Below are 22,658 nucleotides of genomic sequence, written 5' to 3'. Positions count from 1 at the left end.
CCAGAACACGAATCTTCTTCTTTTTCAGCCATTCCTTGGTTGTATTGCTGGAATGCTTTGGATCATTATCATGTTGCATGATCCACCTTCTGCCAAGCTTTAACTTCAAAACAGATGGCGTCAGGTTATGTTCTAGGATTTGACAATATTCCTCAGAATTCATGATTCCCTGGACTATGTGGAGTTGTCCAGGTCCTGAGGATGAAAAGCAAGCCCAGATCTTGATATTCCCACCTCCATGCTTCACTGTTGGGAGAAGGTTCTTTTGGTGGTATGCAGTGTTGACTTTTCGCCAGACATGGCGGTTTTGGTTGTGACCAAACAGTTCAATTTTGCACCTACATCAGTTGATGAAAACTCTTTTTAATTTAGTCTCGACAACACAACTGTTAAAAAAAACAAAAAAAACCTACTGAATTGATTGATTAGGAAATCAGGTTGAAATAATAGAAAATTCCAAAATGTTGAGGGGGTTCACAAACTTTTGAGCAGCACTGTATATTAGCTGAAACAACTTACCGCCTGATGTAGGCCAAACCAGAGTGCAGCTATCTTTTATCCATGTCAGACCTCTGAGTCTGCTTCTCAGTCACACAAGGTGACAGTCCAGCCAGACCCAACTCTGCCACAAGAGGGCAGTGTATACTCCATCATTAAACAAAACAAAACAAAAAAAAAACAATATTTTTGGACTTTTTGTATGGTTATTTTGGGGTACTAAAAGGGTTCATTCCGACTTAACGCGGAAATTCGGGTTACGTTATAGATAGTAGCATTTGCATTACATGCAATTCTACCATCAATTAAAGTTTATATATCCTCAACTTCCAAATCAAAAGTGTCAATTCAATTTTTTTTGTTTTGTTTTAAAACATAATTTACAACATGAACATAGTCATCAACTTTTTTTTTTTTAAACACCATTAATTGTTCTCTGCGTTTGTGTACGTGGTTGCCTCCTTCATTAATTAATAACGAGGTGGCTTGGGTGGTGAGCTAAGAGGGGGTGCGTGCGCAGATTCACCTCACGTGCAAGTGACACCACGTGACCGGCCGCACACATACACAAAAAAGGCACCTACACTCGCACTCACGCACACACCCACACACCCCCATGGGCTGCCTGCCTGCCTGCCTCAACATCTACTAACGTCCTCATCTGATTCCACATCAAACAGCGGACAAGTGATCCCCCAAAATATTGTGAAGTCCCCATTTTTGGAAATGAGATTAGCTTTTTTTCTTTAAAAAACCATAGGCTTTATGTCAGTGGTGAGTCATGGACATGCGCAAAGACAAGGTATGTGGATGCATGTAATTGTTTGTAAAGTTTATGGGCATTTTGAAGTCATTGTTGAGGTTTGAAGTACTCATTTGCAACAACTGGCTCCTGCATTGATGGTCTTGATGGGAACCAATGGAAAACCTCTTAAAAGTTGTTTGTAACTTGCAATGCTGTTTTTTATTATGATGAGTTTGTATGATGGTAAGTTTCATGCATGCAGCTAACTAATGATTTTACGCTAAACATGTTTTCTACTAAGTGAAATCATCTAAACGGCTGTGTGGACATTTTGACACTTCATTAAAGCGATGATTGAATTAAAAAGCCTCATGTTGAATGACCTGCTTTTAATTGATAAGCAAGCCTTGGCTGCCCTACATATTTAATGCAGTCATTTCCCCTGAGGCCGCGCAAGCTTGTCATCAACTGTTCACTTTCTCACTATTGTCTGCTCCGCTGTCAGCTGGCCGCTGCACTGATTCGCCCCAGGAAATACAATGACATCATCATGCATCTTTTAACACTTGAACATATTTCTTTGTCTGCCTCGTTTGCATGACACAGTAATAATTAGTACATATTCTAATGAGAACATACAAAAGATGTAGCAAAACATCTACATTTACAAAGATTATAATAATAATGTCAACTGCAACGGATTATAAATTACAGTTTTTTTCTAATACGTGGGTGTCAAATTCAGTTTCGTTCGCAGGCCACATGCATGGCGATTAGATCTTATGTAGTTTGATTTTGGCCAAATAAGTTAACTCACAGACCGCCATTTTAACTGGACTAAAAGATGAGATTCCACAGGTAATCCTCCCACTTTAAGTGAATTTGACATCTATCATTTTCAATGGAGGGCAATTAATTCATTTTGGTCACTTCCTTGTAATTTTAGCACACTTATATATTTGGGCTGTCAAACGATTAAAATTTTTAATCGAGTTAATTACAGCTTAAAAATTAATTCATCGTAATCAATCGCAATTCAAACCATCTATAAAATATGCCATATTTTTCTATAAATTATTGTTGGAATGGAAAGATAGGACACAAGATGGATATTTACTGTACATTCAACATACGGTACATAAGTACTGTATTTGTTTATTATAACAATAAATCAACAAGATGGCATTAACATTATTAACATTCTGTTAAAGCGATCCATGGATAGAAAGACTTGTAGTTCTTAAAAGATGAATGTTAGTACAAGTTATAGAAATTTTATATTAAAACCCTTCTTAATGTTTTCGTTTTAATAAAAATTTTGTAAAATTTTCAATCAAAAAATAAACTAGTAGCCCGCCATTGTTGATGTCAATAATTACACAATGCTCATGGGTGCTGAAGCCCATAAAATCAGTCCCACCCAAGCGCCAGCAGAGGGCGACAAAACTCCAAAAAACACAAGTAACAAGTTGGCATTGCACTGTGCTGTCATTTTAATCTGTGATTAATTTGAAAAATTAATTTCCGCCCGTTAACGGGATAATTTTGATAGCCCTATTATATCTATCTATCTATATATATATATATATATATGTGTGGCGGAAAACACTCAGGTGACTTGAAGTTCCGCTCTGAGACCCTCAATTTGACCAACTTTCAAAATTGTCCAAAATGCAAGTGTGATACATCATTGGAAAGCTTAAAATCTCAATTTTCTGGGGGAACAAAAATTTTGAACAGGAAGGCATTAAAAAAAAAAAAAAATTCAAACAGCAAAACCCTAACTGGAGAACAGAGCACGCAAGAGCAGAATTAAAGACGCTACGATTTTAAGGAGATATTATCGCGTACTTATCTTGTTTCGATCCAAAAACTTCATGTAGCATGTATCACCGAGTGTCAAGACACAGCTGTGAATGGCCACAGCTGGATTTTTGGGGGATTTTATGGGTGAAACATGGTCATATAACAAGGGTCGCGATGCAGAAATCGCAGACATCAAGGAGTGGTTGAGACTTTCTTTTTTATTAATTTACCCTTTTAAAGGTTTTGTTTTTTTTCATTTTTTCTTCGTTTGGATCGATTATTTATCATCTAACGTATCGGGGAAAATGCGACAGTAACAAAAAAATACAATTAAACGATAGTTTTGAGGTAGCTATCCGTGACTTATTTACAGACACCATTTTTTTTTCATTATGACGCCATTTTTTTAAGTTTAAAATATGCGAGTGAATAATTTTTTTTGAGTCGTTTTTTTTTTTTTTTTTTAAACGAAATATTAGACATCAATTAATGATTCTTAGCTAAAAACAACGGACATTTCGAATAATAAATATACATTAATTACTTACCTTCTTTTATGGCTGGGTTGAAACAAAAGCGGTTGCACGACGTCTGTAAACGGGGGTCTCCAGGGTAAAATGGACAAATTAAAAATAGTTTGGGGGCTTAATGCACCATGAATCTGCTATGGCAGCATATAGACGTATTGTCCTATTGAACATAACAGTTTTTGGCTTAAAATACAGCAGTTTATTTTACAGAGGGGTGCAAGAGCAGAAACTGCTTTTTCAGTCTTTTCTGCTTTTTCAGTCTTTTCTTTTCCGCCATATATATATATATATATATATATGGCAGAAAACACTCAGGTGACTTGAAGTTCTGCTCTGAGACCCCCAACTTTGCCAAATTTCAAAATTGTCCTATATGCATGTGTGATGCATCATTGGAAATCTTCAATTTTCTGGGGGAAGAAAAATTTTCAACAGGAGGGCATTTTCATTTTATTTTATTTTTTTTCAAACAGCAAAACCCTAACTAGAGGTGAGAGCATGAGAGAGCATAATTAAAGACGTCATGATTTTAACGAGATATTATCGCGTACTCACCTCTTTTCGATCCAAAAACTCCGTGTAGCATGTATCACCGAGTGTCAAGACACAGCTGTGAATGATCACAGCCGGATTTTGGGGGGATTTTATGGGTGAAACATGGTCATATAACAAGGGTTGCGATGCAGAAATCGCAGACATCAAGGAGTAGTCGAGATTTTCTTTTTCATATATTTACCCTTTTAAATGTTTTTTTTTAAAGTTACTCGCATTTTTCACTTTACTTTTTTACAATTTTATTTGTTTGGATCGATTATTTATCATGCAACATATTGGGGAAAATGCGACAGTCACAAAAATACAATTAAGCGATACTTATGAGGTAGATATCTGTCACTTTTTTACAGACGCCATTTTTTTCATTGTGACGTAATTTGTTTAAAAGTTTCAAATATATATATATATACGATCGATTCGACACACGATCAGCTATCTAGCTGTGACGTCAGCCACGCGGTGCGTTCAGGTACAGTACGCAAAACCCTAACCGCCACATTAGAACCCGATTAGTTACATTATTACATGAAATCTTATATATATCATTATTATTATATTATCATTCCGATTTTTATTTATAAAATATTTGTTTTGCTGTGCGTAATTGGCATGTGCAATAGTACCAGCAGTTGACAAGGATCAGGGAACAAATGGACCCAATAATGCAGTGGTCAGAGCAGATTTATTGACAATGGTTTTGAGAGGAGGAAGTCTTGGCTCTTGGTGAGGCACGGAGGACTGTTCGAGCGGGGGGGAGCAAGGCGAGGGCCCAGGCAGAGGCGATCCAGATCTGGTCCTGTAGCAGGTCACAGAAACAAGGCAGAAGTACAGACTCTGAGCAGGCTAGAGGCAAAAAATCAACAAGGTCAAAAAGTATCAAAATCCGGCAAGACAGGGTAACTAGGGTTGCTCGTATGTTGCAGTGAGGGCTAACAAACTCGCAATGGAGCAGAGGGCTGTGGGTGTATATGTAGGAAGGCTGCGGTAATGACCAGGTGTGTAGGACAGGTGTTTGGAATTAGTGCTGATGACTGGGAGGGGGGAAAAAAGGAAAAGGCATACAGGCCTGCTGTGGGGCTCTAACAGCAGTATTTATTAGGGATTTAGTGTAGGTTTTCGGGCTGTGGAATGAATTAATGTAACGATAATGTATTCTGATGGGAAAATCCTGCATTTCGACCATTTCGACTTGCCATCAAGGTCCTGGACCGAACTTCATATGCAGAGGTGCCACTGTATTCTGGCAACTTCATAGTGAATGTCCGTATTTTTTAAAATTTTTTTTTTAAATAAAACAACACCAAAGTATTTAGTCGGGCTGAAGCCCCCCTAAAATAGGCTTAACGACGACAATGCAGAGACAGATTTTTTTTTATTTATTAAACAACAAATGATATGATGCTGTAATTCCTTACTGTATAAAATGAAATGATCCTTTCTATTGTGTTATTAGACTTTTTGTACAGCAGTCCACTGACCTTCCTCGGCACCATCTCCTAGTCATGAGGCCTTCAAGTACCACCATGAGCACTCTGACAACAATCGCGTCATACCTGGGCTCCAACGACGCCGTCTACGAAGACGGTTCTGCAAAACATGGATTCCGCTCAGAAAAAATACACTCTGCGTCCATTAGTAACACAAACAAGGTCATTTACAGCAGCTTGGCGCCCATTTTCCCGACCAATATATCTGACTTTCTGATGACAAATGGAACCGATGCGATATCGGCACAGTGCGGGGAGAAGTTTGCGGACAACATGGAGTGTTTTATGATCCTGACTCCGGGCCAGCAGCTAGCCATCGCCATCTTGGCCCTCACGTTGGGTACGTTCACGGTTCTAGAGAACCTGGTGGTGCTGTGCGTCATCCTGCAATCGCAGACGCTGCGATCCCGACCGTCCTATCACTTCATAGGAAGCCTGGCTGCGGCGGACCTCATCGGGAGCATCATTTTTGTCTACAGCTTCTTGGACTTTCATGTCCTCCACAGAAAAGACAGTCCTGAGGTTTTCCTCTTCAAGCTGGCGGGAGTCATCGCCTCTTTCACCGCCTCCGTTGGCAGCCTCTTCCTCACCGCCATCGACCGCTACATCTCCATCCACAGGCCCATGGCGTATAAGCGCATCGTGACTAAAAACAAAGCGGTGGTTGCTTTCAGCCTAATGTGGAGCGTGTCCATTGCGTTCGCGCTGCTGCCCCTGCTGGGGTGGAACTGCAAACGCCTCAATTCGGTATGCTCGGACATTTTCCCCCTCATCGATCAGAGGTATCTGATGTTCTGGATCGGGATGACCAGCGTCCTGCTGATATTCATCATCTACGCCTATATGTTCATCCTGTGGAAGTCGCACCATCACGCCGTGCGCATGCTGAACCGCACCTCCCAGAGGAGCGTCATTGTCTACACGGCAGAGGGGACAAAGGTACAGACGGTGAGGCCCGAGCAGGCTCGCATGGACCTCCGCCTGGCTAAGACCCTCGTGCTCATCTTGGTGGCGCTCATCCTTTGCTGGGGCCCCCTTCTCGCCATCATGGTTTACGACCTCTTAGGCAAAGTGGACGACTTGATCAAGACGGTGTTCGCCTTCTGCAGCATGCTGTGCTTGCTTAACTCCACCGTCAACCCTGTCATTTACGCTATGAGGAGCAAGGACCTGCGCAGGGCCTTCGGAAACATCTGCCGCCTGTGTCGGCGAAGCGCCAACATTTTGAACAACAGCGGGGAAAGTGACGGGAACAGCAGGAGCGTCAGGGGAAAAGACAGCAATAGCGGGAGTTCAACCGCTAGAGTTAAAGTGGCCCAAGTTTTTATTTCTGGAGCGACGGATCGAGATAGTAGCGCAGATTCAGTGTGAACGCCTTTGGACTGCGGTTCATGTGTTTTATGAATATTGTGTAGTATCGAGCAGGGGTGTCAAACAGTGTTGTTTTCGTCAACAATGACGATAATGAAAATATTGGCTTGGGAGTTATGATACATTACTCCTTGTTGGTTTACCTCCAGTTGGTTTTGGGGCATTTTTGGGTCACTTCTTTGTTAACTCATTGGTTGCTGTTGACGGTGCTGGACACTTTTGCGGCACCAATGTCAAAATAAAAGCATGGGATTTTGTGTGTACAGTATGAATGAGCTACAACGTGCCTGCCAGGCAGTTCAACCTCGCAGGTCTTACATTTGACACCTCGGGTATATACTACACCCTTTTTCTTTAGACCTGTGGAACGTGCCAGAAAGTGACTTTGATTGCGACATATCCAGTGATATTCCTTTGAAGATCTAACTAACTCTGCTGTTTTTTGCAGTATGTTTGCACTCCAGTGGTATGAAAAAGTATCTGAACCTTTTGGAATTTCTCCCATTTCTGCATAAAATCAACATGAAATGTGATCTGATCTTTGTCAAAATCACAAAGATGAAAAAAACTGTCTGCTTTAACTAAAACCACCCAAACATTTATAGGTTTTCATATTTTAATTTGGATGGTTCAATTCGATTCAATTTTATTTGTATAGCCCTGGATCACAACAAGGTTGTCTCAACGGGCTTTGCAGACAAATTATGATACACAATCAGAAACAGCAAAAGAAGCAACAAAGATGAATAAATAAATTCAAGTCCTGGGTATCCCCCATCCTTAGACCCTCCATGTCAGCAAGGAAAAACTCCAAAAACTCCAGAGTCTTTGGGAGAAAATGAGAAACCTTGGGGAGTACCACAATCAGGAGAGATCCACTCCCAGGACGGCTAGACAGGAAGCCCCAGGACTGCTAATGGGAATTAGCAGGCAAAGTTACAGTCTGTAAAGCTGCAATGGAGTAAAGGAACAAGAAGAGGTCCATCTAGCCAGATGAGACGGGGGTAGCAACGAGGACGTCCATCCAGCCAGGGGTCCGGACAGTCAGGAAGCTGCAGCTGAAAAAGGGGAGGGGGGAAAGGGGACACCGGGTGACTAGTGATGAAGAGACTAGACAACTAGATATTAACATTGGAAGATAGAAATAAAGATAAGTGGTAGGTAGAGTGACAAAAAGGAGATAGAACTCAGTGGCTGTACTAGGATAGTATGCAAATAATGACAGAAGGGGGGAAATAAGCAAGTGAACCATCACATTTAATATTTTGTGCCCCCACCCCCCACCCCCCTTTAGCAGCAATAACTTCAACCAGATGCTTCCTGTAGCCCAAGATCGGTCTGGCACATCAATCAGGCCCATTCTTCTCTACAAAACTGCTGTAGTTCAGTCAGATTCCTGGCATGAATCGCTGTCTTTAGGTCATGTCACAGCATCTCAATGGCGTTCAAGTCTGGACTTTGACTTGAACACTCCAGAACGTGTATTTTATTCTTCTGAAACCATTCGGAAGTCGAATTACTTCTGGTTTTTGGATCATTGTCTTGTTGCAGCATCCATCCTCATTTTAGCTGCAACTGTCTGACAGACGGTCTCAGGTTTTCCAGCAAAACTTTTGAATTCATTCTTCCATTAATGATTGCAAGATGTCCAGGCCCTGAGGAAGCAAAACAGCCCCGAATCATGATCCACCATGCTTCACGGTGGGGATGAGGTGTTGATGTTGGTGAGCTGTTTCATTTTTCCTCCACACATGACATTGTGTTACTCCAAAACAATTCGACTTTGGTTTCATCAGTCCACAAAATATTTTGTCAAAACGTCCGTGGAGTGTGCAAGTGCCTTTTTGCGAACATTAAACGAGCAACAATGTATGTTTTTAGACAGCAGTGGCTTCCTCCGTGGAGTCCTCCCATGAACACCATTCTTGGCCATATAGTTGATGTGTGCACAGAGATATTGAACTGTACTAGTGATTTCTGTAAGTCTTTATCAGACACTCTAGGGTTCTTTTTTACCTCTGAGTATTCTGTGCTGAACTCTTGGTGTCATCTTTGGTGGATGGCCACTCCTTGGGAAAGAAGCAAGTGCCAACTCTCTCCATTTTTAGACAACCTCTCTGACTGTCGATTGATGAACATCCATACTTTTAGAGATGGTTTTGTATCCTTTCCCAGCTTTATACAAATCAACAATCCTTGATTTCAGGTCTTCAGACAGCTCTTCTGACCAAGCCATGATGCACATCAGACAATGCTTCTCATCAAGACAGTTCTTACCAGGTGTGTGTTTTATAGTGGGCAGGGCAGCTTTAAACCACTCATCAGTGATTGGGCACACACCCTACTTAAAATGTTTGGTAAAAATGGGTTTCAATTGCTCTTTAAGTCTCCTTAGGCAGAGGGTTCACCCACTTATTTTTCCCCTTCTGTCATTGTTTGCATGCTATCGTCATTAAAATATGAATGTTTGGGTGATTTTAGTTCAAGCAGTGTTGTTTTCATCTGTGTGATTTTGACAAAGATCAGATCACATTAATAGGGATTTTATGCAGAAATGTGAGAAATTCCAAAAGGTTCGGATACTTTTTCATACCATTGTATCAAACCATGGAGTGGGCAAAGTACAAACAAGGCTTCCATTCATCCAGCAAGGATTATCAAGGGTCAAATCATACTTGATTACATTCATTTAGCCTTCTTTTTCCCCAAAAATGTTTTCACTTTATTGGCTCCTGTTAAGCTCTGCATGTGTTTCTAATGAAATAATCCAATGTTTTTAAATATTAAACAGGTTCTGGGTCACAATTTGGGGTGTGACAATATCACAAAAAGATGATATATCTCGATACTTTTAGCCCAAAGGGTTATGAAGACGACACCGAGACCAGAACGTTCACGGTTCAGTCTTTTGCGGGCATGTACAGGTCACGCTCTCTTCATTTTAGGGCGTTTACAGGTCACATCCTGTTGATTTTGAATCCCTTCCTATTGAATTGGGGACATTCTTGAGTCAATTCCTTTTCAGTAACCTAAAATTAACAAGAAGTGACCTGTAAACGCCCTAAAATCAACAGGAAGTGACCAAAAATCAACAAGAAACGATGTGAAACGCCCCAATATGAACTCATTGCCCGCCATTGGCTGCCGCTGACGGCCATAGACGTCTAATCTGTTTAAAGTGGGAGGGTGGTTCGCTACCATTCCCCCCACTTCAAATTCATTGGATGTCTAGTCATGATAAACCCATTCCACTTCATAGCAGAAGGATGAAAAGAGCTTGTTTTCTCTTTATTAGTTGTTTTATAGAAAATCTTGGAATGACTTCCTGGACTCATTGCCATTTTTTAAATTGTTTTATTTATTTATTTATTGATTGATTCATTCATTTATTTATTGTTGTAAGTGAAATGTTTTGATATCCTTCGGATTTTGTTATTTGTTCTGCAATACTAAATGACTTATTAGAAAGTAGTGTATGTGATTTGAAAGGAGTCGTGGGTGGTTATGTAAGAGTGATGTTTGGCATTTTACCACTCGTCACTTGTTTACTGTAGAATTTCAATGTGTGTTTTGCAAATGCAAAACCTATGAAATACGCTTAGCTTACTGGAATGTTCAGTATGCTAGTAAAATATGAGTGTGACTAACTTACACTGTCATATCGGTGTCAATCATCCATGTGTGCCATGATGTCTTAGCGTTTTTCTTATGATGTTGTTGAGATAGCGGGTGATATTTTTGAATAAAAACATGAAATTCCACCAACTGTGTGCGTCTAGCATTTATTTGCATTATATTGATGCATTTTTGTGTGTGCGTGTGTCAAAAAAGAAATATAATCAATAATCATCAGCATTTCATGTCATTTTCTGTTGATTTTCAGTCACTTCCTTTTTCTTTTGGGACATTTTACAGGTCACTTCCTGTTGATTTTGGGTTACTGAAAAGGAATGTCTCCAAATGAATAGGAAGTGAAGGGAATAGTATCTTTTCTTGTATTTACCGATCGACTGTTTGTATTACTCCAACAAACCCAATATAAAATAAATAGCACTTATATCATAGCTTAAGGAAAACAAGCAGAATATATTTGACAAAGGGTATAAGAGATACATGACGCCTTCTTATCGCAGAAGCCCAATGCGTGCGTCATGCAACTGACTGAGCGAGACTGACGCTGACGAGGCAAGACATCTACAAGCCCACCTCTGCACCACCGACTCCCGCAATCAGTTCTCCCGGACAATCCACAACAGATGGCGGAACATCTTGTCTTGACAAGGAAGATCCAATAAGGAGGAACCCGCGACCGAGAAGTGAATTCTCAGCACTCACCTTGCGCTGAGGTGGCAAAATCCACAACCCTCGTTGCCCTGACCACAGTAACTCCCGAATCCTCCTGTCCAATCCACAAACAGACAAAAATCCTAAACAACGCCCAAACACACCCTTCTTCTGCCCACGAGAGCCTTAAAAAAGACTGGATGTTTAACTAATCCTGGTCATTTTTCTCGGGAAGCTTTTGTGGACTTGTGATATGGTGACCTTGGAACGAGTCTGCCTCCTCAACTGAGTCTGTTTCTGTTTTGCCTTGCCGTTGGATCGCTGTCGACCTGAATAAATTGTCTACTTGTGCTTCGAAGCAGCTTTCAAAATGAAGTCAATACAAGGGGTTAAGACTAAGGTGAACGCACAGAGTTTGGGCCTTTGGCCGGGTTGTAGGGGTCCCGCCGGCCTGGGTCATTGGAGCTGCGCTAGCGCGGGTCCAGCGGTTCGGCCGGCATGATTCCGGCAATCTTGCTAGAAGGTCATATTCCTTCAGAAGTTATTCAAAATCATCCAGAAGTAACCTGTATATGCTCTAAAATGTACAAGAAGTGACCTGTAAATGCCCACAAAAGACTGGCTGTGAATGCTCGGATTACAGTGCCATTGACGGCCCTAGACGTCCAATCCAGTCAAAATTATGTCTAGAGCCGTCAATCGCAGCCAGTGAGATAACGTAGACACTATTCTAATAGAAGTTTTTGGAAGCAATCTGTTGGTTCTAGAGCTGCAACTAACGATTATTTTCATAATCGATTAATCGGACAATTAATTGGATAAATGTCACTTCTTTCAATTACCTTCACAATTTACCTTTAAGTTATTTTCGGCATTTTGTAAGTAGCAATGAAGACAAAATGGATGACTATTTCCTTCAAATTTATTAATCGGTTTAATCGATTAGTTGTTGCAGCCTTATTAAGAAGCTAGTTTAGACAGTAAAAAAAAATGGCGAAAATGTGAATTGTTATTTTCCCAAAGTAAAAGCAGATTTTTGTTCATGTCCTAATTTGACTTCACAGAAATATAATGTAGAAATCTGATCATATTTACAACTGAGAAGACATATGTGTTATAATTTATACAAGTTTAAGTTGTAGAAGGTACTAAACAATTGGTTGGTTATCAAAATAGTTGTTGATTCATTTGCTAGTCAATTAGTTGTCGATTAACTGATTAATTGTTGCACCTTTAGTTGGTTCCTTTTTTTTTCTTACAACTTTTTAAAATGATACATTGATTCTTGGCAGGAGCATATCGATAATATTTTGGGCTACTAAGTATCGCGATATATCACCTTTTCGATATCTTGTCACACCCCTAATTCAAACGACTCATGCAAACATACGAACGACTAAACGAAGGCCAGAAATCATTCATATATTACAAATATTAAGAAATTTTAAAACCCTGAAGAATGAATGAATAAATGCGTAATGAATTTTGGCAATCTACATTTTTACATCGCTTTGGATTGGTGCACCCAGGAATAGTTCATTGTCTAATACTGACCTCTTGTGGCTACATACGTACAAACACACATCGTATATATTTACATTTGAATGCCACACAAATGGCATTAAAGCCACTTTGCTCGTGATGTCACGAAAAACACCTGGAAAACACGATGCGGTCACGTCAGCGGATTTAAAGAAGTTAAAACAACAGACACCGTGTGTCGTCCACCTTTGAGTGCGCTCTTTACTACAAGCCCCAGCATGCATTGCAGTGAGGTCGCGGGACGTCACCGGTCGGGGCACGCCGATAGCCTCGTATCGACAACAAGCAACCGAGGTGAGTCGCGTCTGCTGCTAACGCTAGCACCGCTATCTTCGGCAGTCAGCCCGCTGCTGGGCTGCGAGCTTCCGCAACTTTTTTTTTCTTCAGGAAGCGACTGTTCTTAGACACTTCAACGGCTGGACAAGAAACCCTCCTCTAAAAGGTAAGACGTACAAATAAATAAATGTAGAACCGAGTAGCTACAGCTACCATTCGCTGTGTTTTCTGTTATTAGTGGCTAGCCACGGAAGCTAACGTTAGCTTGTTAGCGCCTATTTAAAGGCTCAGCTGCGCAACATGATTATCATGTGCCTAGTAAAACGGCGCAGTTTGGCTTTTACCAGAGAATTTCACGTTGACAATAATTGTCAACGACGACGAATCCCTAACCTCACGGCTGTAAATGTTTGGTTTCTTACCTCTTCCTCCTTTTTGATCACTTTAAAGCAATGGCGTGCGGAGCTACCCTGAAGAGGACCATGGATTTCGATCCGCTTTTGAGTCCCGCTTCCCCTAAAAGACGAAGGTGCGTTCCCGTGTCTCCGTCGTCCTCGTCCCCTAGGAAGTATCTGAGCATGGAGCCCTCGCCATTTGGGGAATCGACGTCCAGGCTGAGCGCAGGTAATCTTCTACCAGCTAGCAAAGTTTAAGCCCAAAGGCCTTAGCAACCTGTTGTTCAGCCTGGTTAAGTAAATATCTATTGCCGGCCGACCGACCGTCCTTTTGTCCTGCGCCCCAGAACAAATCCTACACAGCATCAAACAGGAGTACAAACGCATACAAAAAAGGAAACATCTGGAGTCTGGAGGCTACCAGCCATCAGACTGCTGTTGCTCTCCAGAATCTCCTCCATCCCAGTCCCTGTCCACCATGTCAGGTTGGTCAACGTATTTCCAAGACTTATTTTTCGGACTACAAATCGCACCCCCAGCCAAACTATTGGGGGGGGAAGTGCTACTTATGTGTAAAATTGTTAACACCTTCTGCCTCCAGAGTTGTTTAAAAGTGACACTTAGGATGAGGATTTCATTGGATTTAGTAAAATGGAGTGACACTGATGGTTTGGTAAACTTGTTAACATGTTCTCTATGCTATAGTTATCTGAACAACTCCTAATAACTATGTTACGTTATCATACCAGGCATGTTCACAGTTTGTTGTTTATGCGTCATGTAATGTTAGGATACCCTACACGTATTCAGACTGTTGCTCTCGATTCTATTTTTATTTTTAAATTGCCTTTCAAGATGACATGTCTGTTCTTGGTGTAGGATTTTATCAAAGAAATTTCCCCCCGACATGTGACTTTCTACTCTGACTCATATACAGTGCTGGCCAAAAGTAGTGTCATCCCTGCAATTCTGTCAGATAATGCTCAATTTCTCCCAGAAAATGATTGCAATTTCAAATGCTTTGGTAGTAATATTTTCATTTATTTTGCTTGCAATGAAAAAACACAAAACGGAACGAAAAAAAAAATGAAATCATTATCATTTTACACAAAACTCCAAAAATGGACCGGGCAAAAGTATTGCTACCCTCAGCCTAATACTTGGTAGCACAAAATAACTGCGAACAACCGCTTCCGGGATCCATCAGTGAGTTTCTTACAATGCTCTGCTGGAATTTTAGCCCACTCTTCTTTGGCCAACTGCTCCAGGTCTCTGAGATTTGAAGTTTGCCATTTTCAGATCTCTCCCCAGGATTAAGGTCTGGACTCATTGCTGGCCACTTTAGAAGTTTCCAGTGCTTTCTCTCAAACTAATTTCTAGTGATTTTTGGGTCATTGTCCTGATGGAAGACCTATGACCTTATAGGGAGACTCAACTTTCTCACACCGGGCTCTACATTATGGTGCAAAATTTGTTGGTAGTCTTCAGATTTCATAATGCCATGCACACGGTCACGCAGTCCAGTGCCGGACTTAGCAAAGCAACCCTAAAACATCAGGGAACCTCCGCCATGTTTGACTGTGGGGACAGTGGGTTTTTTTTTTTTTTTTTTTTGAAGGCCTTGTTTTTTCCCCCCTGTAAAGTCTATGGTGATGCTGTTTCCCAAAAAGCTCTACTTTTGTCTCATCTGACAGGAGAACATTCTTCCAAAACGTTTTTGGCTTTCTCTGGTAAATTTGGCAAACTCCAACCTGGCTTTTGTATATCTCTGGGTCCATAGAGTCCCTCTTCATTCAGATGCCGACGGATAGTATGAGTTGGCACTGTTGTACCTACGGACTGTGGGACAGATGGAACTTATTTGGGTGTTCGTTGAGGTTCTTTCTACCACCATCCGCACAATCTTTCGTTGCAATCTCTCGTCATTTTCTCTTTTCTGTCCACATCTAGGGAGGTTAGCCACAGTGCCACGGGCTTTACACTTATTGATGACACTACACACGGTAGACACAGGAACATTCAGCTCTTTGGAGATTGCCCAATGCTTCCTCAAGTTTTAATCTCAAGTCCTCAGACAGTTCTTTGGTCTTCTTTCTTTTCTCCATGCTCAGTGTGGTACACACAAGGACACAGGTTGAGTCAACTTTAATCCATTTTAACAGGCTGTAAGTGTGATTTAGTCATTGGCACCACCTGTTATGTGCCACAGGTAAGTAACAGGTTAATGACACAAATTAGAGAAGCATCACATGATTTTTCAAAGGTTGCCAATACTTTTGTCTGGCCCATTTTTGGAGTTTTGTTTAAATTGATAATGATTTCATTTTTTATCATCCTCTTTTGTGTTTTTTCATTGCAAGCGAAAGATATTACTACCAAAGCATATCATTTTCTGGGAGAAATTGAGCATTATCTGACAGAACTGCAGGTGTGCCAATCCTTTATGCCAGCACTAGATATATCTTTTAGTTGTTTTTAAAAAAAATACTTTTCCATGTTTGCATTGAACGTTTCCAAGCTACTTTAGTTGATCCTTTTGGGGCTGTTCTAATGGACATGCAGTTTCTCATGCAAATACAGCTGACTGTTCCGTGGCATAGGTGTGTTGGTGGGAAGCTCGGAGGCATCGGCCATGCGTGTGGAGAATATTTCCAATTAAAACACCGAGCTAATGATTGGACCATTAATTACAATCCGCATCTGAAGTTGTTTAAAAACACTGCCGCTTGTTGGGCTTTTGCAGCGACACCCTCCGGAGGCGCTTCCCCGCCAAGGAAGGAACAGCCGCTGTTTACTCTCAAACAAGTGGGGATGATCTGCGAACGCCTGCTGAAAGAACGAGAAGAGAAAGTGCGGGAGGAGTACGAGGAGACGATGACATCCAAACTGGCTGGTTGGTTCACATCGCAGTGATGCTGAGAAAACATTTTAATCAGCAAATGACACAAGTTGGAAAACAGTATTAAATGTTAGCTATTTCTACATCTCTTCATTCTTTTGAAATGAGGATCCGAATGAAGCGGAAATTATTTGAACACAATGTAGTCAACTATAATTATAAAAATGCTATCCAGTGCAGCCCTTTTCATTTTGGTTTTTCTCAACAAATACTATAGCGTTTTCTGCCTAGTTTTAGTCGAGGATTTCCAATGAACAATAGTGTTTATAAGCACAGGTAGTCCCCGGGTTACAACGTAGCCGACTACGTGATTTCAACTTGACAACGGCATTCTCGTCCGCTATTTTGTCTCCAGTGTTATTTTTCAGCAGGGCCGAGAAAGAAAAGTGGTATTTGCCATGTGGCAAAATGGATTTTGACATTTGACATTTTTTTGCCATGTGGCATTTTTTTGCTATGTGGCAAAATGGATTTTGCCATGTGGCATTTTTTTTCTCATGTGGCAATATGGATATTTTTTTTTTTTTTGGAGGGGGGCGGGTCTATGGCATTTTTGTAGGCCATGAATGTCCATGGCAAAATTGATTTTGACATTTGGCATTTTTTTTTGCTATGTGGGAAAATTGATTTTGACATGTGGCATTTTTTATATGTGGCAAAATGGATTTTGACATTTGGCATTTTTTTGCTATGTGGCAAAATGGATTTTGCCAGTTGGCTTTTTTTTGCCATGTGGCATTTTTTTCTCATGTGGCAATATGGATTTTGCCTTTTTTTATTTGGGTGTATGGCATTTTTGTAGGCCATGATTGTCCATGGCAAAATTGATTTTGACATGTGGCATTATTATTTTATTTTATTTTTTTTTTGCTATGTGGGAAAATGGATTTTGACATGTGGCATTTTTTGTTATGTGGCAAAATTGTTTTTGCGGTGTGGCATTTTTTTTGCCAGGTAGCATTTTTTTGGGTACAAGACATTTTTGCAGGCCATGCACGTCCAAATTTTCCATTCATAGCCGTCAATGGCTTAGCCTTACTTGGGTGCCGGTTACACGTCAATGTGCTGTAATGTAAAGTGTAAGGTCAAAAATCACAGCCACACGTTTTTCTGCCATTTAAAGTGAATGGAAAATTTGGACGTGCATAGCCTTCAATGGCATAGACATGCATGGCCTGCTAAAATGCCACATGACCAAAAAAATGCCACATGACAAAAAAAAAATCCCACATGGCAAAAAAATGGCACATGGCAAAAAAATGCCTTGTGGCCAAAAAATTCTAAATACAAAAAAAAAAACACATGGCAGAATCCATTTTGCCACATGAGAAAAAAATGCCACATGTCAAAAAAAAAAATGCCTTATTGCAAAATCTATTTTGCCACATGGCAAATACCACTTTTGGTTCGCTGTCTCTCGTTTTTTTTAAGTTCCGTAACAGTGTTTCGGCCAGCATTTTGACGCCATTTTTTATTTTATTATTATGATTTATAATCAGAGGTGGTAGAGTAGCCAAAAATAATATTACTCAAGTAAAAGTAGTTGTCCAAAAAATACTCAAGTACACAGTAAACGTTTTTTTTTTCTGAGCACAATTGTACTGTGCAATAAACCATTATATAACCCCATTAAGCCAAAGATACCCCCCCCCAAAAAATAAATCATTGAATTCCGACGAGAGAAAAATAAATAAATTAAGCATTATTCATCCAAAGAGCATGACAGCCCTCTCGTGGAGAAAATTGTTCTGAGTTTGACTAGTGAAACGTTCCGCAATAATTACTATTTATAAATTAAAAGGATCATATCTCCGGTTTTCCATGGTCAATCGGTTCCAAATAAAAATGGGAACTTAAAATCTGCGCTTTCGCAGCGCTCTACAATAAATGCTTCATTTGTTACGGTGCTTTAAAGACACCACATGATTGAACAGGCTAGCGTTAAGATAGAACGGCAAGCTTGCGTCCGATTGGTATCGTGGAGTCATGTGATTATTGTCGCGATGTTTAATTGGTGAAATCGGTAGAGCTACCCCGGTAATACACCAGGCACGTCTTTACTCTTAGATTTATTTCATTTTTGCCAGCGATTAGATTTATTTTTTGCCAGCGATGTGAATATGTAAAATAGAAAAAAATGTAACGACTCTTGTGTAGCCCTAAGTAGCGGAGTAAAAAGTAAAAAGAATCGCATAGTAAAACTAGTCTTAGAAGTACATTTTTCTCAAAAAGTTACTTAAGGCGTTAGTACCCACCTCTGTGTATAATACATGTTTTTGGATGGTTACTTTGAGAGATAGGGGCTATTTAGGGGTACTTAAAGGCTTAATTCCGATTTTGCGTAAATTCAGGTTACGTCGCCAGCGTAGGAGAAGAACTCGTTCATAACCCGGTGACTACCTGTAATATTACACGGCATGCCTTTTGAAAAATGGATGCATACTATTATAATCAAAATCATGGTCATAGCAACACTCAATTGGGAGCAGGTCTGTCTAAACTATTACCATAATGAAAAACGAGATGCAAACTCCTAGCGTGTCCAAACCACTCAACGCAGTATTCTTATATGATATACGGGACGATTCCGTTTTTAAAGGGACAGTTGGCAACCCTATTTATACCTCCAATAGTCATTGAAAATGTTTCCATTTGTTGTTGCAGAACAATACGACACCTTTGTGAAGTTCACGCACGACCAGCTAATGCGACGATTTGGAGAACAACCCGCCAGCTGTGAGTGCTCTCCACGTGAAAGTTGAGTAACGCATCTGTTTTCTTGGGACTTGATCTGCTTTTCTCCTCCAGATGTTTCCTGAGCGCACGGGACCGCCGCCTAACTGCGGATCGTGTGACACGTCCGGGAAGGATTAACAAATACACAAAAAAACGCGCATCGTTGTTACGAGATTCAGTTTTAGTTTAAATGAAACTTTCTTAACTGTGCCATATTTCTGTGGTTGGGCAAATGGTTGTGAACAAGCCGGTGCTTCCCGTTGTAAGCAGCCCCCCCTCAATCTCACCCCGATTTCTTCTTTTCACCTGTGTGGTCGCTGATGGTTCTCACACTTTTTGTGACAATTTCCGGCTTCTGTTTGTTACGTGTAAATATGTTGGAGCAGCACCGAGTTTGCTGTCAAACAGAGGAAACTTGCAGTCGTTCTTCTGTTTGTTCCTTTTTATAATTAAGTAGGTCAAATATCCCCCCCGTTCCCTGACCAAGTGTTTTATTTATTTTCTTTTATTTTACCAGTATAATCCATTGTACTTAATCAGAAAAACAATAAAGGACTTAATTTTAAAGCAGACAGTCACTGCACTTTTTTTGAAAACTAATCTGAGCCATAGATGACTTTGAAGTACACTACGGACTGGTTTTCTGTCAACCGTTGTGTAAAGCCAAATGATAGTCGTGTTAGGAGGCTGGAATAGCTGGAGAAAAAGCACCAAAGCACTGGTTTGGAACAACAGTAGCGCTGCTACTGTTAATCGATAAACTCAAGTAATTCTATTAGGAAAAAAAAAACTTAACCGGTAATCAAATTTTGCTGCTTCGAGGATTTGTTTAATTAGGGTGGCATTTTAATTGTTTTGAAAGTGCCGCCATTTAGTCAGTTTTTTTGTTTTTTTTTTTGCTAGCGATGCTATTGCCAAGAGTAGTGCTACTAATTTCACCAGACATTGCAACAATAATCACGACTCCATCACACCAATTGAACGCTAGCTTGCCATGCTATGATCATGCAAGACTGTTCAATCACGTCTTTAAAGCACCGTAACAAATGAAGTATTTGACCTAGAATGCTGGCCTCAACATGAATTGAAATTGTGGATTTAAAACTTTTTTTTTTTTTGCACCGACTGACCATGGAAAACCAGAGATCTGATCCTTTTAATTTTATAATACAACCCTTAGCAAAAAGTATGGAATCACCAGTCTCAAACGAGCACTCAGATTTTATCATGCAGGACAAACTCGAATAAAAAGCTTGAAAAAATAATGAATTGGTTCAAAAGTCATCATCACCTTGTCAAGAATCTGCATTGGACAAGGTGATGATGCCGGAACTCTTGTTTGGTGCTGTTCCAGTGAGATTTACAAAGATGACTGCCTGAGGAAAACAAAATTCCCTCAGTCCTTGATGATATGGGGCTGCATGTCAGGCAAAGGAACTGTGGTTAAATCTTCAATAAATGCACAAGTTTACATTGAAATTTTAGACAGCTTTTTTATCCCTTTAATTGAAAATATGTTTGGGGATAAGAAAATCATTTTCTAAGATGATAATGCATCATGCCACAGAGCTAAAACTGTTAAAGCATTCCTTGGAGAAAGAATCATCCAGTCAATGTCATGGCCTGCAAATAGCCCAGATCTCAAAAGTGTGCTGGAAATTGGAAAAAAAAAAAAGGTTGACCTGCAAGGATGATCTTGCAACTGCAACAAAAGAGTTGGCACCAAATTGATGAAGAATACTCATCAAGTCCATGCCTCAGAGACGCAAGCTGCCATAAAAGCCAGAGGTGGTACTACTAAATATTAGAGACGTGTTTTATTTCTTTGTTTCTCATAATTCCAATTTTTTTCCCTCAGAATGGAGTGATTCTATATACATTCCCCTGCACTTGCTCTATAAAAGTGACATTTACTGACCACCACAATGTTTTTTATTCATTTTAGTGTTTCTGAATGCTAAAGAGTTGCACTTTTGAATTAATTCATTATTTTTTCAAGTTTTTTATCAGTTTACATGATAAAATGAGTGCTCACCCGAGACTGGTAATTCCGTACTTTTTGCAATGATTCATTTTCGTGTTTCTGAATGCTAAAGAGTTGCACTTTTGAACTAATTTATTTTTACAAGCTTTTTTTTTAGTTTGTTCTACATGATAAAATGAGTGAGTGCTCACCTGAGACTGGTGATTCTGTACTTTTTGAAATGGGTTGTAGTAACTAAGAAGGAACAACAGTATTCACTAGTCAATCTAGGAACTATTTTCTCTGCTAGTGGGCAGGGTATTCATGCTCTTTGGTCGACTAATATTACATTACTGTTTTTTTTCCCACTGTAATGATTTTTTTGTGTGTGTGTATTTCTTGGATTAATGTGGTTATCTAATAGGTTATCGTACAGTATCATAACACCTCATATAGATAGGTTTGTGCTGAAAGAAATACCATTGATAAAAAAAAAAAAAAAAAAAGCAGTTACTCAAAATGTTACCTATTAAGTATTTTCACTGGATAGTTTTTTTAATGCGGCATGGTGGGTGAGTGGTTAACACGTCCGCCTTACAGTTCTAAGATCAAGGGTTCAATCCCGGGCTTTGGCCATGGTAGGCCGATTGAACACTCTAAATCAGGGGTCATGAATTAATAATCCTCTGGTTCCGAAACTAAAAAATTACAACAATCTCGGATCCGGAAATATATTTAATGCTTCTTTTTTTCCAAAAAATACAAACGTATCTTGTGTGGCCATGCTGATAATTACGACATTCAAAAATGTAAATATTTAATAATAATTAATTAGTAATAAAGCGATCATATTGAGCCCTTAATTTTGCTATTTTTTGAGAACAGATGGCAGAGTTCATAGGGAAACTTTGTGGAAAAAGCTGCGTGCTTCGTTTCATAGTGCCTTTTCAAATGGCTGCTTTTTACAAGCGCTTAGGTTGTTCGGCCATTCCTTACTACGCGGTGCAACGTTTACACAACGCTCAGCGCGCTTGCGCAAGCATCCGCACGCATGCGCACACCGGTTAGAAGTGGCGAGTACTATTTTTGTTGTTATTTAGTTTTGAAGAACCATTTCATTGCCTGAAAAATACTTTTTGCATGTATTACCCTCTCATACTTTTAACCATTGTGTTTTTTTGTGTTAGCTTTGAAGCAGTTGACCACATTAGTCACGAAGTGTATTTAACCATCCTTATTTGGTATAACTGCATTTAAGTATTTTCATAAGGCATTTTTTAGTACGTTCTGCCTGTATGCATCCAAACAAAACAAATTTAGCGCGCACGGTAGTACTTTGGGTGTCAAATTCGACTAATGTTTCGCCGATGTACCAGATTTTGGCAGAACAGTCTCTGAACAGATGAGGCATAGCGGTCTTGTGCTCCCGCAGGTAAAATGAACAAAAATGTGTTGGTCTACTCCTCCTTAAACATTCTGTTTTCTGCATCAATCTTGTGTAGTTTTGAGGACGCCATTTGCCGTACCTTTTCGCCTCTTCCTCCAACTTCATTCGGCTCAGTTTTTGACTG

At 40.1% G+C, this 22,658-nt stretch overlaps 2 protein-coding genes across 2 annotated transcripts; both read left to right on the top strand.

Annotated features, from left to right (window-relative positions):
* Nucleotides 1–1,177: 1,177 nt before the first annotated feature.
* On the top strand, nt 1,178–10,659 carry LOC130930654 (cannabinoid receptor type 1B-like). The gene is made up of 2 exons (XM_057858648.1): nt 1,178–1,300; nt 5,588–10,659. The coding sequence occupies exon 2, from the start codon at nt 5,637–5,639 to the stop codon at nt 6,990–6,992; it is 1,356 nt and encodes a 451-aa protein (XP_057714631.1). The 5' UTR covers nt 1,178–1,300; nt 5,588–5,636; the 3' UTR covers nt 6,993–10,659.
* Nucleotides 10,660–13,003: 2,344 nt separating this feature from the next.
* On the top strand, nt 13,004–19,696 carry LOC130930883 (akirin-2-like). Its single transcript, XM_057859150.1, has 7 exons — nt 13,004–13,112; nt 13,206–13,260; nt 13,545–13,718; nt 13,837–13,974; nt 16,233–16,382; nt 19,053–19,124; nt 19,197–19,696. Exons 3-7 carry the CDS (start codon nt 13,547–13,549, stop codon nt 19,205–19,207), a joined length of 543 nt encoding a protein of 180 aa, XP_057715133.1. The 5' UTR covers nt 13,004–13,112; nt 13,206–13,260; nt 13,545–13,546; the 3' UTR covers nt 19,208–19,696.
* Nucleotides 19,697–22,658: the final 2,962 nt, after the last annotated feature.

This window comes from Corythoichthys intestinalis, chromosome 15, assembly GCF_030265065.1.
Source record: "Corythoichthys intestinalis isolate RoL2023-P3 chromosome 15, ASM3026506v1, whole genome shotgun sequence".
NCBI lineage: Eukaryota > Metazoa > Chordata > Actinopteri > Syngnathiformes > Syngnathidae > Corythoichthys > Corythoichthys intestinalis.
Note: the sequence above shows the minus strand (reverse complement) of the source record. Positions and strands in the feature narration are given on the sequence as shown.